This window comes from Ambystoma mexicanum, chromosome 1q (genome assembly GCF_040938575.1).
Source record: "Ambystoma mexicanum isolate Mex_15411 chromosome 1q, UKY_AmexF1_1, whole genome shotgun sequence".
NCBI lineage: Eukaryota > Metazoa > Chordata > Amphibia > Caudata > Ambystomatidae > Ambystoma > Ambystoma mexicanum.
In genome coordinates, this window is record NC_090922.1 from 146,317,741 (window position 1) to 146,336,293 (window position 18,553).

Genomic DNA, 18,553 nt, shown 5'->3' on the forward strand with positions numbered 1-18,553 from the left:
GCGGGGAGAGGGTGCCAATTCCCAAGGCCTCCTCAAGTTCCTGTATGGGAATGAAGGAGTCCTCCCGCACCCGCTGACCGACTCTGGCCAGACCAGCCTCGAACCAGGGCTGGTAGAGTTTGTGACCTGGGATTTGCTCTAGGACTGGTGTGGACCGGATGTGGCTCAGGGGCGAGGGCCAGGTGGTCACCTTTTCTCTAATTCCCTTTCCTGCAAGTGCTTTCCACATGGTTCCAAGGATGGTGTGGTCCCTGATTCTTTTGGGTAGTTTTTTCAGGGGGACCCATAACCATTCCCCCACGGTGACTGGGTGTAGGTAGAAATGTTCAAGAAAAACCCATTGTTTATTGGGATCCTCCCTAAGGTGTGGGGCTATGGCCTGAAGCTGAGCTGCTCTATGGTATGTTCGCAGGTCTGGGAGGGCTAAGACCCCTCCATCCTTGGGGAGTGTGAGGGTCTCGTATCCTATTCTGGGTCTCTGGTCCTGCCATATAAATTTTGTTATTCGTCTTTTGGCTTCGCTAAGGTAGGATTCTGGGGCCTCCAAGGGGAGCATCTGGAAGACGTATAACACCCTGGGTAGAAGGTTCATTTTTATAGCATTAATTCTTCCCATCGATGAGATCTGTCCCTTCGCCCAGCCCTGCATGTCCCTGAAGAGTTTGTCCAACAGAGGGGGGTAGTTTGCCTGGCTCAAGTCTTTGTTTGGTCTTACTATATTGATTCCCAAATACTTTATACCCTCGGGGCAGACCTGGAGGCCCAGTGGGATCAATTCGGCTAGGCTTCTCTCTGCATCAGGAGCAAACGGGAAGACCATGGACTTGCTCACGTTTACCCTGAAGCCCGAGAAATGGCCAAATTGTTCTATGACCTGCAGGGCGGCCGGGACCGATCTCATAGGTTCCCTCAAGTGTAGCAGAATGTCATCTGCGTAGAGGCCCAGTTTGAACGTGCGGTCTCCTATCTCTATACATCTCACCATCTGGGAGCCTCTGATGCTTTCCGCCAAAATCTCCATGGTCATTGCGAATAGGAGTGGGGAGAGGGGACAGCCCTGTCTTGTCCCTCTCTGTAGGGCGAAAGTACGTGACAGGTGCCCATTGACTGTGACTCTGGCAGAAGGGGCCATATATATGGCTTTAATGGCCTGTCTAATCCCCACCCCGAAGCCTAGTTTCTCCAAAACCCCGTGCAGGAATCCCCAGTCCACCCGGTCGAAAGCCTTTTCGGCGTCGATGGACACCAGAACCGGGTTGTCACCCTTCCATGCCGCCTCCCTCATGATGTGGAGGGTCTTGCGGAGGGTATCCGCCCCCTGCCTCCCCTGTATAAAGCCCACCTGGTCCGAGTGGATCAGCTCCGGCATGTGGCCATCTATCCTCGTGGCAATAATCCTGGTAAATAGCTTTGCATCTACATTAAGGAGAGAGATCGGTCTGTAGGACCGACAGTCTGATGGGTCCTTCCCCTCATTTGGGATCACAGTGATCAATGCTTTACCAAATGATGGGGGTGCCCTCTCTGTGGCCATGATGTTGGAGAATAATCTTGCCAGGAATCCTGCTAGGTGGCCCGAGAATGCCTTGTAGAAGCCCGCCGTATACCCATTCCCCCCCGGGGCCCTTCCAACCTTGAGGCCTGATATTGCCCGAGTACCTCCTCCTCGGTTATTGGGGCGTCCAGGGCCTCCACCTCAGGGGCTCACAGGGTGGGGAGGGCGACCCCACTGCGGTATGCATCAAGCATTTCCTTCTCTGCCCCCCGTCGCTCCCATACACGGTTTCATAGAAGCCGGCAAAGCTCTCGGCTATGCCTTCTGGCTCTGAAGTTTCCTCCTCTTCCCCACACACAACTCTGGAGACCCACCTCTCTGCCCATTGGCCACAGAGTTTAGCTGCTAACATAGCATCTGCCTTATCTCCTTTTTTATAATATCTTTGGCGTAAGTGTTGGAGTCCTGCCACAATCCTGCCCATCTCTAATTCCCTCAGGTCCTGCCTTTTCCCTCTTGCAATGCCCAGGTCTCTCACCCTCTCCTCCTCCCCCTTCCCTTCGGACCTTTCCAGTATAAGGATCTCTGACCTAAGTCTATGAGCCACAAGCATCCTCTCCCTTTTTTTGGAGGCCCCCTCACTGAAGAGCCTGCCCCTCCAGGTTGCCTTCGCCGCCTCCCATACTATCCCTTGGTCAACTTCTCCAGTATCATTTAGTTTGAAGTATTCTCTAATCGCCTCTATCATCTCCTCTTTAAAGCCTGCATCCCTTAGGAGGAAGTCATTACATCTCCACAGAGATTTCCTAGGTTTTAGGCCCGAGATGCTAATGTCAGACCAGACGAGGTCGTGGTCTGACCAGCTGACTTGACTGGGCGGATCTCTGAGGCCTCTATTCTGCTCATGTGCTGGTGTCCCATAAAGAGGTAATCAATCCTGGTTTTCGTACCGTGGGCGGCTGAGTAAAAGGTGTATCCCCTCTCTGTTGGGTGGAGCTCTCTCCATATATCCACCAGACCCTTCTCCCACATTAGGACCCGAATCCCTCCATAAGGTCGTGCCCCCCGCCACCCGGTGGGATGGCCTCACCACTATGGTCCAACTCCCTGTCCGCCCACATGTTGAGATCCCCCCCAAGAGGAGGAGCCCTTCTGCTCTAGTCAACACCTCCGCCAGGGCTTCTTGGATAAATCCCAGCTGCCCTATGTTGGGGCAATATATGGCTGCTAGGGTGATTTTCGAGTTGTGCAAGTTGCCTGACACTACCATGGCTCTCCCGTCTTCCCGCTCCCATCGGGATACCTCTGTCAGTTTATGATTCCTATGCAGAATAATTCCGACATCCCCCTTCTTAACCTGGCCGGATGCCCAGAAGGTCTGGCCCACGTGGGATCCCGGGATCGCCCTCTCATCTCCCCTCACCGTTCTAGTTTCCTGGACAAAAAGGATATCGGTTCTTGCATTTTTCATTTCCCTCCCCAAGAGAGAGAGCGCTTTGTCGGGGAGTTGAGCCCCTTGACGTTGAGGGAGCCTACTCTGAGGGACTCGGCTCGGCCCTTCCTCTCATTCTGTGTCATTAGTTCTATGCCTCGCCTTCATCTTTTCCTCGGTCATGAGGAGATTGTCCCGTTCCCTTGTTAAGCTTGGTCCGGTCTGGGCCCGCGAGCCTCTAACTACCTCATCCTCCCTTCCCCCCTCTCCCCTCTCTTCCCAGTTCAGGACGCCTGCCAACGGGCAAGCCACCAGGGCGAGAGAGTGTCCGTACCTCGCAGGATTCTCGATGAACTCTGTGTCCCCGGCCAGGATTGCAAAACGGTTGTCCCTGTATTTTCCGATCAAAAGTCATTCTTCACCTGGTCTTCCCCAGCTTCCGACGTGGGGGTGTTTGGTTTTCTGAATTTTCTCCCATCCTTTGTCTTCCTCTTCGTGGACCAAGGGCCCTCAGGTTGTCTCCGGGGATCGAGCTTCATTTGTGTACCTCCTTCGTTCCCTCCCTCTGGGGAGTCGCACTTGAGCACTTGGATGATTTGTGTGGCTTCTTTGCTGCTGATCACCCTGTAGTCTACACCAGCTCGCTCAAAAGAGAGGGCAAACGGGAACGACCATCTATATCTTATGTCCTGGCTGGTGAGCCACTGAGTAAGCGGGCGACAATCCCTCCTGCGGGTGAGCGTGAGGGTCGAGAGCTCTTGGTAGATCCTAATTGTGTCCCCTTCAAAGATGAAGCTCTCAAGCCTTTTTGCCTTCTCCAGGACCTCCATTTTTTCTCTGTGCCGAAGGAAGCGCACCACTATAGACCTCGGGGCCCCTCCTCCGCCCCCTCCACCTCGATGTGCCCTCTCCAGCTGGACCTCCTTCCCCCCCTCCAAGGCAAAGAGTTGATTGATCAGTCCTTGAACCTTCCTTCCCACATCGGCCGGTGTCTCCCCTCTTTGCTGGATGACGCCCATTATACGCAGGTTATTTCGGCGTTCCCTATTTTCCAAATCATCCATCTTCAAGGTTATGTCCTCATCTCTCATTTCAAGATCTGCTAATCTCGCCTCATATTTCATGTCCAACAGGTCTGTTTTGAGGTGGTTATTTTCCATTCCCATCATTTTTTCTTCCAAAGTTTCCACTCTTCCCCTGAGGTCCACTATAGAGGCCTGTATGTCGGTGCGAAAGGCCTTAATTTCCTGAAGGATGTCCTTGAGGTCCTCCTTCGTTAATGGTGTGGGGGGCGGGTCGCTGCCTGAAGGCATGGTGGCACTGCGGGCCTCTCTCGGGGCTGAAGCTGTTCGTGGACGGTGAAAGCGTTGGAGGGAAAGGATTGCCCGAGTGGTCGAGGGCCTCTCCAGGATGTCGCTATTCATTGGTGACCTATGGTGCGATGCCTCTACGAGGCCAGCCCGTGGTGCTCTCAGCGTGTGGTGGTCACGTTCTATGTAGACGGGGCGTCGAGAATGTAGGCCTTGACTTGGTGCTGAGGAAGGCCTACAGGGCCCTCAGGTTTTAGGGCTTAGGCCCACTTTATTTTGGGGGCGTCTGCTGTGGTGGCAGGGAGGAAGGCGGCGCCGCCGGCGGAGCTTGAGCCGCCCTGCTCCGTTCCTTTTCTTTTCTGCCTGTTTTTGGGAGGGGGGTTGTGCCCCGGGAAGGGGCCACGGGAGGCCGAGGGGGGGCCAGTACAGTTTCCTCAAATGTCCCTTTCACCCCTCCGTCTCCTCACCTCTTTTCCATGTACTTAGGGAGGCTGGGGCTCAGGGCCCGTATTCCTCCTCCCGCTGGGGTGGCCACGAAGCTGTGTCTCGTTGGGTCGCCTCACCCCGGGTTAGGCTTGAAGGGACGGGTGTCCGCCTCGTGTCGTAGACTCAAGTCCTTGGAGAGTAGGCATGGGGCACGGGCTGTATCGCCGGCGAGGGTTCTGTTCTGGAGTGCGGGGCTTCCCCGCGATGGGCGAATCAAAATGTCGACGTCTCTGCGAGTCCTCTGCTGGGGGCTCACAGGTCTGTGCGCGGGGTGGCGGGGACTCTCTTTCTGCTCGACTTCTTCTGAGCACCCTCGTACATGGGGGGTCGCTCCCTCTGTCACCGGGCCCCCGCGGGTCTTCGACAGGCAGCGCTTGTCCTGCTACGGCACTCGCCACGGGCCGCGGGCACCGGGGCCTCACCACCCGCTCCGGGACTCCTGGCGTGTAAAGTGCATGTAGGGGGGGCCACCCACTGTCCGAGTTGCGCCCCGGTCTCAGGAGGGGGAGGCGGCAGTGCGGCCAGATGGTGTTGCGCATGGTGCCCCGCTCGTCGCCAGTCCGCTGGTAGCTCATCGCCTTTGGCGGTTTTCAGGGGGGCTGGCCCTTTGGCCTCGGGCGGTGCTGAATCCGGGCCCTTGATCGGGGGCTTCAGCAGTGGAGATCGCCCCGGGTGCTGGTCCTCCCTGTTTTCAATGCGAAAGTCCCAGCCGGGGATTCAAAGAGGCCCACTAAGCCCCGCGAGGCAGGAGGAGCGCGAGCCTCACACGACTTGCATGTTCTGCGCCCCCTGGCGGTCTCCTGGATTTTACTTTTATGGACTTCATTGATTCACGGTGTGTCACCCTTTCTCAACGTTCATGCTGGACTTCTTTTGCATCTTGTAATCCTGGTGGCCCTGAGTCATGCTGTTCCCATCTTCATCTTGTATCCTGGCTTGCAACATTATGTGTTACTACTGACTTCTGCAATTGTATTCACTCTCCCCTCTTGCTTCTCCACTCTTTTTGACTGCTTACTCTCTGTTATCTCCTCCCCTCCCTTTCTCCCTTTTCCTATCTCCCCCCTCCTCCCCTTACTTTCTTCAATGCACTTACTCTATCAGAAATGTTCCTGGACCTAGTAGGATAGCAACCTCGTCTGCCGCTCCCCCATCCCCTTACTGTTCCCCCCCCCCCTCCCTCCAGCACTATCTGAAACGTTGTCAGGCCTAGTACAATAGTCACTTGTTTTGTTTCTCCCCTCCCTTTCTGCACCCCTCTCCCTCACCTTTTCTTTTCCTCCGGCTCTACCAGAAATGTTGTCAGGCCTAGTACGGTAGTCACCTGTCTGTTTCCATTTCCTTCCCACTCTCCGCCTCCCTTTCTTATCTATGTATTAGCTCTTGCACTATCTGAAATGTCATCACGCCGAGTACGGTAGTTAATTTCACATCCTTACTGTTCATGGCCTGTAAGAATGTTGTTTTATTTTCCCTTGTTCCCTCCCTTGCCTTGAAGCGCTTTGAAACACATTGGGCCTCATTACGAGGTGGGCGTTAAGGGTTAACGGGCACCGGTAAGGAGACTGGTGCTGGTAAACCCTTACTGCCCTATTCCAAGGTCCCTTATCGGGTCCCGCTATGGGTGCCTGGTTTTACCAGGCGCCCTTAGCAGGAGCCGCAAAGGGACCAGGGAGCTAATAACGGGCCCGCTATTAGCGGGCCCGTTATTAGCTCCATCTCCCATTGAGCTCTATGGGGGCTCGAATGGGGAATGGTTCTCGGAATGGGGACTTAATGAGTCCTCCAAGGTTGGAATGACCGGTAAGTCCCCATTTCGAGAACCCGGACCCGGAATGTGGTAAGGGGGAAGCCATGGTGCTAATAGCATAGGTTTCCCAAGGTGATTCTTCTAAGACACTCGCTGATGGGTGCTTAATTATTGTCTGGGGTATATAAAGGGGTAGGGTTCAAAATCCAAGGATCCAACCATACACCTAGGCAATAGGAGGGAATATGAAGACCAATTAGCACCCAGGACGTAATCCTAGAATCCTCGAAGCCAACCAGGATCCAGGGCTTCTGGGTAATATTTGCCAGTATAACCTGTGGATTCTGCTGGCTCGTAGGGTTCTGTCAGCCACTCAGGGTGCCTGTTTCCTTCCATGCGCACTCCAGCAGCTTTCACCACTCCCGCCCTATGCCCTTCCATCTTTCCCTACTCCCTTCTATTGCTGCAGCCCTCCTGCACGGCTTGATGCCTCTTGATCCACTGCTCTGCGCCTGCCTCAACTGCTTGTTCACCCCTTCAGTGCCTATCCCCGCCTGCCTTACTGCCACCAAGCCACCAATGACAGACTACGCTCTTAGATGGCCAGGCCAAAGGGTCTTGGTGGCCATTTATTTAGTGGAGTTTTTTAAAGTGGAAACTGTGGACAATGGCACCTTCTAGCGCTGCCCAAGAAAAAGGCCTAGGAGACATTTTGAACAGTAGAGTGAAAAGCAAAGTAACAGCGAGGTAATGTTGCATGGGAGTACGTGCAGTATCAGTGCATCAATGACACATTGTATTTTCGAGCCCAAAACATTATTCCAGCACCAAAAAAGAGGAGGATGCTTGGCAACCGGGTCCCAGCCGACTGCTATTAGCATTACCCAGAACCCCTGAACAATACCAGTTGCTATGAGCGTTCAGCTCTTCTTATGCAGCGTTCCTTCACACGGGCCCGTACCTTGGGCATCTGGGCTCATAATAACCAATATTGCCCAGTGATAAGGGATATAATGCTTAATTATCTCACCCTATAAAATGCCCCGATTCCTTCCAGAAGGCTGTTAATATCGGGTATATCCACAGAATTCAGTCCATATTTCACTTCCTTGAGCATGATGCTGATAGACCCGTGGCCATCTTTTTAAATCTAATGAGCATATTATTTCATCTGGACAGCAGTTTAAAAAGCCTTAAATATAGATTTGATGTTATTGATATTGTTCCAGGTTAAGAAATACAATGTAGTTCCCAAGTCAATTCCAGCATTCATTCATAAGTCAGTCTGAGCTGATAAGGAGGTCGTATAAGCATTTAATACATTGTTAAAAGAAGTTCTTACGAGTATAAAAGTTTTGCTTTACACATTAAAAAATACGAGGGCTTGAGTCGCTTCTCTATGTATATCAATATTCCTGATTTTTTTAAAACACTTGCATCACTCAGTTCTACTAACCCCAAATTCAAGATTGAATTTTACAAATGACTTCACAGAATGTGCCTTTGATCATTCCGCACCCTCAATAGTGAACAATTCTCCATTTCCCGAATTATTTAGCATCCAGTTTGGATGACTCCATTTTGGATGAGTAGGCTGGTTTAAGTGAAACATGTTTTGGAAGTTTGTGACACCACATTTTTTGGTGAAATATTATGATATAAACCAATCCATCACTGCCTGTGTGAGGAATTGCCATCTTGCATGGGTGCAAAGCCCTGGCTGTTTTTATTTTTAGTACCTAAAATGATGCAGGCAATTTTTTCTTCAAAGGGTAATCTACTAAGTAGATCACCCTTTGTCGCAACTCCATGCCAAAAGCAGTGCACCTGTACCCTACTGCATCAGTAGCCTGATCCGCAGCACTGTCTTTGCTCATGGCACAGAGTATTTTCAAAGGTCAAAAGATGCCCACTCAACCACTGCGGTGAGGGCAAAGTCATTGCAGCACAGGGGCAACATTTAAGATATGCCCTCTGTACCTAAACTACGATAATAAGTAGTAAGGCATGCTGCTGTAAGGGTAATCGCTAAGGATAAGCTGTGTCTGAGTCTAGGCATAGTGCATGGTGATACTTATCTTCGTTGCCACCACAAACCAATTCATATTGCAGATGTGTCAGCTTCTGTGAGTCCGCTCTGCTGTGGAAGAGAATGAATATTAGGGGCAGATGGACTGATGCTGCCACCTGGCAGGAGAGAAACACAAAGCACCCAGACTCTCTTTGATTCTCTTTTTGAGGGCCGGTAACACCTCCCACAGATACCGCTGCACAGCAGTCAGCGGCCGTAGGTCCAAGTATCAAAGGAGCACACCCATTCAGAAGTAGCCTCACACCATGGTGCTGCATGTCTAAAGGTCTTTTGTTGTCAGTAGAAGGTATGAGGGGCAGGAGCAGAATAGGCAAGAGTGTTCTGGACAATGGAAGAAGCTTTCCACCATCTTGTTTCTTGCTCTCTTTCTTTTAGTTTCCTGTCTCCTCCGCGTACCCTGGAGCAAAGCACTTTGTGCACAGATTGCTGGGTTTAAAAGCTGAGCACTTTTTTATACCTTGCCAGCATATTTATTGGAAGATTTCCTCTCTCATGTTATTTTTCTGGTATTCATTACTTTTTTTAAAAGTCCAATGCTATTTTGTCTTGTGCACTTTCTTCTAAGGCGAAGGTCAATTGAACTACATGTGTATATTTCACTTTAAAATATATGGTCACTTACTGTGCGTATATTCATGGGTGCCAGCTGTTGATTTTCGCTATGGGGGCAAAAGTACCTGGCCATATGTTATTCTTGCATGTGATCATTTTTTACCCTTTTCTGTGCTGCTTAAATGCAATTATTTGGGGTCATGCAATGTATCGCAACAGTCACCAAGTCACTGGCCATAAAACAAGGGGTTTGTAGCACGCTGCTTAACCAAAGGGTGTGATCGTCAGCAAATAATGTAATCACACAGGGCATTAACTAAAAACATTGGGCGTTCTCAAAGCCTGCAATCTTTTATACATAATAAGAAAATAGATATTTATACAGCTACAGTTACAGCAAGGGTGAAAAATCACTGGCGACCCTGGTCTCCCATCCATGCAGTAACAAGGATGGATCCTGCTTAGCTTCAAAGTGAGGAAAAGGCACGTCCCCTCCGGCCATGGTGCCTAATAAGTGAAGCACAGTTACAAGACCACTTAGAGCAACATGGCCTGAGGGGGCTGGGCCCTTCATCACTTTGAAGCTAAGCAGTACTGTGCATATATTCATGGGTGCCAGCTTTTGATTTTTGCTAGGGGTGTAGATAGCACCTGTGCATATGTTATTCTTGCAGCTGGTATTTTTTTCCTATTTCTGTGCTGCTTAAATGTAGCACAACCGTCACCAAGAGACCGGCCATAAAACAAGGGGCTTGGAGCATGGGACAGGATATTTCGGCATGGCCAGTTAGGCACACGCCGTTATGGCACAACCATTTAGACGGAGGTCCCGTTTGGGCAGAGCCAATTAGACGCAGCCAGTTGGACGCAGGGACCTCTCGGCCAAGGATGTTTTGGCATGAGAGGTCGCAATTGGCGTGGTATAAACCTGCAGGCACTTTGCATTTCGTACCTGTTGGCGCAAGGATGTTTCAGTGCTAGAGGTCGCAATTGGCATGAACCTGCAGGCACTTTGTAGTTTGTAATATGAATTAAACGTGAAAAAATGTATTTACTGCAACATTATAAAACAGGATGGGACATGTATTACACCATTTTTGCAGAATTGAACATGTATTAAACATGAAACACATTTATTTACTGCAACAATATAAAACAGAATGGAACATGAACTACGCCATCTCTGGGCAACATTACAAAACTGAAAAAACGAAATAAAAACACATTTGTGCTGAACACTGCCTTTGAGAACCCTGGCCTGCAGGAGTTCAAGACGCAGCACTTAAGCATTATGCTAAAATTATATTATTGTTTGGATGCTCACAAGTTTCAAACTTAGCCTTTTACAATTGTACAAATTAAATTGTAGGGTAAGTATGAAATGTATGCACCTTGAAGCACTAAGCCATTGTGGCATCGTGGTCGAATGCTGCTCCTTGAACTCTGGCAGACAAGGGAACAAGACTTTTTAAAAAATCTTTATTTAAAACAGTATATGTTGGTAAACACTCTGTATTCAGGACTATGTACAGGCATGCCTTTGATCCATGGGGCCTCCTTCATGGAAATCATCACCCAATCACTGCATGACTTTAAGAAGGTCTTTTGAGCTGCACTATCAATGGGTTAATAGTTGCACATCTTCCATTGCACATGCGCCAGCACAAACAAGTATTTTTTTGCAGCACAAGGGAGGGGCTTGCCACACAGTCCCATTATTCCCTTAATAAATTGTGCTACTTTTAGACTTTGAAAACGGTGGAGGTGGGAGGGCAAGTAGACATCACTCCTCACTTTCCCCAGCTGAGATTTTTTTTTACGGTTTCCCCCCTCCTCTGATTCTACACTGCGTACCTCCACCTTCAACAACTTACAGATCCCCTACTGCCATTTAACCCAAACAAATAAAGGTGCAGGAGAAATCATGAATATAGCCAAGTTGAACGTCTTGTGTATATATTGTTATATGCCACTCGTCCCTTGTTATTTGAAAGATGATCATTCAGATTTCCTTTTTACTTGTAGTACAGGACACTTGATGGGCAAAACAAAACTACAAGTCACAAAATGCAACAACAAGAAACAAGAATTGGATGCACATCTTCCGAATTATATGGAGACATGCACACCCACACACACACTGAAAACTCACACTCGACGTGTCACAATGCTCACATAGATACAAGGAATGCATACGTGTGGGCACACACTAACACTCGCTCCATGGAGCAAATGCACACTGCAAGCACAATCCCTCCCAAGCAACTTCACACCATATACACACACAGGCTCACAAACACACACATTATGTGCACACCCTCTCAGATGACATGCACACCCTCACACCACAGATTTCCCCTTAGACTGTACATCTGGGCATCATTATAAGACAGAAAACAAATATTTAAATAAATCACATTTATGCTGAACTCTGCCATTGGACAACCCTGAAGGAGTTAGAGACACAGCCCACTATGCTACAATGATGTTTTTGTTTAGATTCTCGCAAGTTTCGTACCTAGCCTTTTATCATTGAACATATCAAATGTATGCCCCAGAAAACACCAATCCATTTTGGCCTAGTGGTTAAATGCTCAGCATTAACCTCTGGCAGACCAGGCTTCAAGGATGCATGTTTTTATTTTTTATTTAACTAATTAAATTTAATGAAAAGAAAAGCAATGCAACTGGGAAGTGGAGAGGTTTGTTGTAGTGCATTCCTATGATCTTATTTGGCATCAGGGCATTTAGACGTGGGTGCAATGTCAGCCACGTCCAAATATCCCTCGCTCCACAATAATGACGCCAGAATGGCTTTCGCTCTAAAAAGGGCACACCGAAATGGGCGTTGCAGCGAAATGGCTGCGGCAAATCAGCCCACTACAAAATAATGGTGCCGACAAGGGGTGTACCGCTTGGAGCATGCTGCTTATCCAAAGTGTGTGCTCCATGGCAAATAATTGTATCTCACTGCGCATCGCCTGACAACATTGTGAGTTCTCAAAGCCTGCACTCAAAAGGCCATGGCTAGTGGTCTGGTGGTGTTTCAAAATGGACCGTGGGCACCATGGCTGAAGACAATGCCAGTGGTCTGGAAGCATCCTAAAAATGTATGGAATAACAAACCCTTGATATTCAAGGAAAAAACTTTAGTTGCAGGGACATTAAGGTGAGAACTTAATGCAACAAAACTCCTGAAATTCAGCTAAAGCCACCTTAACTTCGTGCCCCCTGTTGCGCAGCCTATGACGACAATGATGACATTGAGGTCAGAAAGTAAGGTGGGGAGGTAAATGAGGGAAGAGGCACGAAGCACTAATATGGAGGGGCAGGTGGACAGGGGAAGATGTTGCGTGTGTGTTACATCCAAGGAAGTGCCAGTGTTTCTCATGATCCTTGATAACAGCTTCAAAAATCTCTTTGAAATTGTTGTCTTCAAATGATATGGGGTCCCGGTAGCACCCTTTTCTCCTCTTCTCCCCTGCTGACCTGGCTGAAACTGAATCTGCGCTGACTAGCTGGCCACCCTCTGTTCTCATGCCCAGGCCCCTCCCCCTCCAGGCACTCCCACCTGCACTGCCTGCCTGGCAACCCCCGTACTTGGGGACTGTTTCTGTATCCCTACAGTCCCACTACCAGCACTTGACACCTGTTGTCTGCACACACCTTGCAGTTGCCACCTGCTGGCTGTTCCTTACTTATGTTATTATTCTGAGCACATGTACTGCACTGTCCCTCCTCCTTCCCCCCGCACTTTCCCCTTTTCCCCATCCCTTGCACTTGCACAATCTGAATGACACCTGGCCTAGCAGGATCATTGTCTGTCCTCCCTTTGTTCACCCTCCCTTGCCTCGTCGCGCCTTGAAACACTTGTGTATAGGTGCGTTATAAATGCTATATCATATCATACCATGGGCCAAAAGCCTCTTTTATCGCTTGCAAGGTAGCTGGTGGGATTTTATGTCCCACAGAAGTAGGCTGTGTGGTTACAGTATTTGTTGAGGAAGATGAGAGGTGAGGTGGAGGAAGACAGCCTACTACTTGCTAAAACAGGATCAACCTTTCTGAGAACATTGCAGGGGTTGGATTCAGTGTGGCGGTGCATGGGGGTGGTCCCATAGGAGTACTGTCCAGGTAGTCCGCGACTGAGTACAACATTGCACTCAGTGCATTCACTTTGGTATCTTTAGCCTTTGGTACATTCCCTACAGTGATAAAGGACTGCCACCCCCATGATTCTCTCTGGGTGCTAGAGGTAGGCACATCCTCTATCTCATCTTCTTGGTCTTCTTCATTGTCTTTGGAAGTACTGCACTTTTTTGTTGTGTAGGTCATCCTGCTGGTGGTGGTGGCTCTTGGGGAGGAGGGATGGCAATAGCTGAAGCCATTTGTAAAATGAATAGCAGTTTTGCTAATATTCTTCCAAGTATGTGCTCTGTGCTAGATTGTTAATGGAAAATGTCTAAGAATAGGTGTAGGAGATGTGCAAGGGTACATTTTGAGTTTGAAACTTCCTAGATCAGCAGATTATGCAGTTCTGAACAGTCCGGGAGCACAGACTGTTCGCGAAGTGCAGACACATTTGCGAACACGTCATCATGCCATGCGCAAGGTCACGTGACGCTGTCCTAAAAGTCCCTGATGACGTCAGATGTTCGCGGACATCGACGGATGCAAAAACAGTGGAAAAAGTTGCAAAAAATGTATAGAAGTGTTCAAATGATGCTAGAAGGTGGAAAATGGCAGAGTCTTAAGGTGAACCTTTGCAAACTGGACATATATGTTGCTATATTGGGGTATGTATGATATTACTAAGTTGTAGGAAATTAGCGTGCACTGATAAGAACCCATGAAATTCACTGACAAACTTTGTTAAAAGGACGTTATGGCTGAAAAGCACTAATAAAAACCCATGAAATTCACTGAAAAAACTTTGTTAAAAGGACGTTATGGCTACAGGTAAAACAGAAAAACCTCAGAAATTCACCAGTTATGGTAAGCTAGGCACCCATAAGTCACACTTCTGCCGTGCACTGCTAAGACTAACACCCAGGACATCAAAGATGGCATCACCAATGTAATTGATTAGCGTTTTTCTTCTTAAGGTTGTAGAATATGCACCTATATTTGCGATAGTGTTCATGAACCTGCAGGTGCATATGATGTCATTTTAATGATTTACAGTTGCTCATCATTCCAAGTGAGAAAGATCAGTTTGGATGGTAGTTAGTGTACCTAAGTTATTAGGGATGGGACCAATAGATTGTACAAAAGAAGGAGACGTCAGCACAGGACGTTCATTGTAAAGCTACAATTCTATCCAACCATCATGTATTTCGGTATGTGAGGTTCTTTACAATGTTTACATTACATGTTTTGCGCCGTAGTTCAGGGCAGTACAAACTGTGTAAATCATAGTGGTTATTGGTAGCCGGTACTCCCTACTCATCGATGTTCGAATCCCTGCTTGAGGAAGGCAAAATGTTTAAGGGGTTTGACTTCTGTTTCTGTCGGGCCTAAATTGAGGTGCTCAGATGTATTCATGTTTATTTTAAAGAACCGTTTTGGTGACATTTATCAATCCATTCTAGTAGCTTTGTAATGGCCGTTGTCACCTGGTAACAGGTAGCATTATATTACCCACACACGCTCATAATGTAAGTTCATCTACACACAATTTGAATGTGTTCATGTCTTAACATGTATTGCAAATCACAGCGGTGATAGGTGAATCCTTACATCGTGATTTCTTGCAATGTTGCTCTTTCAAAGAACTAGACAGTTTTAATGGCTCGCAATTTTATAACAAAGAAACGTTCCCACCAGTTCCCGCCTGGGCTCGAACTTTCACACAGAAGGCCAAATCAACCAGTTCAAACGCTTTCTAAGTGGCTGCTGATAAGAAAATGAGTTGCCTTACAGGTTTTTAGGTGTGTCTACCCGCTGCCTTTTCTTATGAAAGGAAGTTCTTTTACTAATATTCTTTAATTGACCTCTATTCGCCAAAAAAATGCGTTATTTACTGTCTAAAATGCTAGGTTTGTTGACCTATAAAGTGAGGCGTCCACCATTGTCACTTGAAATGACACAGTGTTTTCTCAGAACTATTTGAATTGGTTTTAAAACATAAAACAGGGATAACATGACTTCTGGACCAGGTCGACTAATTAATTTCCATGTTTTTTTGTTGCTTGGCTTTTCTTACTCCTTGTATATCAGAGCTTAAAGTCTCACCTCTAATTGTTCTGTTGTAGCACTACTTATTTTAAATAACTATGCGAAAGACCGGAAGGGCAGTCCAGTGCCGAAATGCTAGGCAATTCTCCTCTGAACAAGAGTACCGCCAGCAACCCCAGACACGTGTTTCGGCCTTGTCAGACCTCCTCAGAGAGGTGAAGCTGAGCCTCTCTAACGCACAGTGAGCAACGGGGCCCAGACCTGGATTACCCAGGGTCATTTAGGATTAAACAGTATAAAATTATGCAAATGTCTATTTCTTCTCTGTGGAGGGTGCAGTGAGCTAAAACGCGGCTGCAGCCCATCCTTAGTGGAATACATTCCATAGAAAAGGGTATCGTTCTCATGTGAGGAGTAGTGCTTTCTCCACAGTCCCCTCCCGCCCCACGTGGAAAGGGTTTCCTATTGCACTCAGAGCTATTGAAATCCACCTACATTTTGAAAAAATCCTTAAGAGAAGCCTTCTCCTCCGACCTTAGATCAATTCCTCATTTGCTATTGCTCACAGTTTCGCTAACACCTGGAAGACTTTTTGTGTTCATTAGGATTTATGAGTCATTTATAATATAACATAAGAGCTAGATCTAATAATCCCTGCAAGAAAAGATACTCTGTTTACACTGATATATACTGTACAGGCAATGTTGTTCCCGGACCTCTGTTTCTTTGGTCATTTGTTATTTCTCCATAAGGCTTATGATTCCTGGGTTTCTCAATAGATTGGTCACCGTCCTGGAGTTTACTTACCCTGCACTTACAGGTGGTTGGGAGACACTCTAGGTTTAGAGACACTTTGATTGTAGACAAGATACAATAGTATCATGAGCCCTTCCAGATCCTCTTTTTCCAAACTTGCCCTACACATTATTTAATTGATCCATGCCAAGCTTCAAACTCACTTACTTCAGCCATGATAGCTGTTTCAGCACCCCATTTAACTGTCCTTCTCCACCAAGGCCCCAAAAAAACCTACCTGTTGGTTTCACAATTTTCTTTCTTGTTATCTGTTTCCAACAGACTGTAAAGGACTTAGCGACTCAAGCCGGGTGAAGAACATGCGCTTCCAGGTGCAGGTAAACTTAGAGGATTACATCAATGACCGCCAGTATGACTCACGCGGAAGGTTCAGCGACATCCTCCTCCTCCTCCCGCCTCTGCAGAGCATCACCTGGCAGATGATTGAGCAGATGCAGTTTGCCAAGCTCTTTGGTGTTACCCGAATTGACAGCTTACTGCAGGAAATGCTACTTGGAGGTACAGTATGGCCTAGGTTCCATCAACACGAAAGCATAAAAATACAGTATGGTGTCCAGAGAATGAATTGATGTCTCCATCACTTTCTTGGGTCGCACAATAAAATAATACCACGAACGGGTTTGAAGTGGCTAACATACCCTGTCCTGAAGTGGGAATGCTACTTGTTTAATGGTATTGCATAATCAGAACATTAGAGAGAGAAAAACAAAGGCAGAGTGGTATGGGCATGGAAGTACTGGCTTGCTTAACACATTATAGCAGAAAAGGCCATTTCATCTCAAAAAGAATATACATCATGTTGCCAGCAAGTGGCCAACGCTGGAAGTTCACCTCTAGGTCAGAGCCACAATGCATCATAGGTATGGACATTAGTCCAAAAGTTTGCTAATGTACTCCTTGGAAAGAATTGTCATTTTGGTCTTATAAGGCAGTGCTATTTTATGCATAACTTTATGAACCCAAGAATGACAGCACTCAAGGATGCAACCTCAAGGATGCAACAAACAACCACATAAGTGGGTCACACAGATACTGGATCATCAGCCAGCTGAAATTCCTGAGATTAGGGCTACGTTTACCAAGCACAATCACTATTATGGAAGCCTTAAGAAAAGCAAAAATAGACCCACCCTTTCTACCTGTAATTATGCGGTGTTGTATGTGCCGTTGTTAGCCAAAATGACCAGTGCCGCACTCAAGAAATGTACAAGTGTTCTGTTTCGTGTTCTTTTTAAACCCACCATAATATTGATGGGGTACGGTGACAAAATATACTGTGTAAAATATAGCTTTTCCTGAAGAGTCCTTTAAATAACAAATAAAATCCATGCAGTCATGTCTTCAATTGTAATGCAACCAGATTACAACAATGCAGATGTACACAAGCCCTTATCACTCCTAAGAAGCCACTAGTCTCACAAAAAGTAAAAGAACAAAACACATTCTAAACGAGTAAGGGAACACTGCTTCTGGAAAAGGCTCTTTCACTCACCTTAGATATTGACATGTTTTCTCTGTGACACGTCAACTGAATGTCAGTGTGTGCGTAACCTGGTGCTCTTAGTGACCATTTGTGTAGTAGACCAACAAAGCATGTTTCAAAGCATTCAGTAAATCCGTAATTGGTTCAGGTAACCATGCCCTCGCTCAGGGAATCAGGGCTTTTGTTTGCGTGTTTATTGTATTTCTATAGTGCCTACTCCTAAGCGCTTTGCAATAAATTAACGAATTGGTACAATTTAGGAAATTAAGGTAAAATACAACAGAAAAAAGAATAGACTGAGAAAGAACAAAGAAAACCAAACAGACAGAAAATGCAATGATGATCAGGAATAACAAAATAGTGAAAGTACAGCAACCCTGCACGTTGCAGGACAAAATAAAGCCACCCCACAATATGCAACACAGAGCATTAGTGGGAGGCAAAGTCTAACAATCTAAGAATGTTTCAAAAAGACAGGCAGCAGAGCTAAGACGGTCTGCTTGAAATACATCCTTCTAAAATGCACAGGATGGGGTGGAATGTCAGTTCATACCTCCAACAAAGTCCCAATAGATATTGGGCTCCTTCTCCTTCTCCTCTGCTCACATCACTAACCACGCGATCATCAAAGGCCATCACTGACCGGCATCTCCAGCCACCAAGCAGTCCAATGCCCACACTGGATGAAAAGCAAAGCATCACACCGTCGAGTCCAGTCATGCGCCCCAACTCCAGACTGCCACAGGAGACCAGGCATGACGGTGAGGAACCAAGGGATCGCCACGTGCCATCGAGCTATCGCCAGAGTCCCGAGGGAGCACCCCAGTCCCAGGCTGCACAAATCTCCAGAGTAGAGTCACGGTCTTGGGCAGCAGGTGGCAGGCTGTATGGACCGTACTCCTTTGCAGGAGTCGGTGAAATGCATCAGGCTGTGCTGAGCGAGGAGAGCAGCAGCGGCAG

At 47.6% G+C, this 18,553-nt stretch overlaps 1 protein-coding gene across 1 annotated transcript in view; it reads left to right on the plus strand.

Moving 5' to 3' along the window:
- LOC138521051 (hepatocyte nuclear factor 4-beta-like) overlaps positions 1-18,553 on the plus strand; it is a 395,333-nt gene that overhangs the window by 363,833 nt on the left and 12,947 nt on the right. Inside the window, exon 8 of the mRNA XM_069633573.1 lies at positions 16,372-16,608. Within this exon, the coding sequence (XP_069489674.1) occupies positions 16,372-16,608 (237 nt within the window). The remainder of the gene's footprint in view (positions 1-16,371; positions 16,609-18,553) is intronic.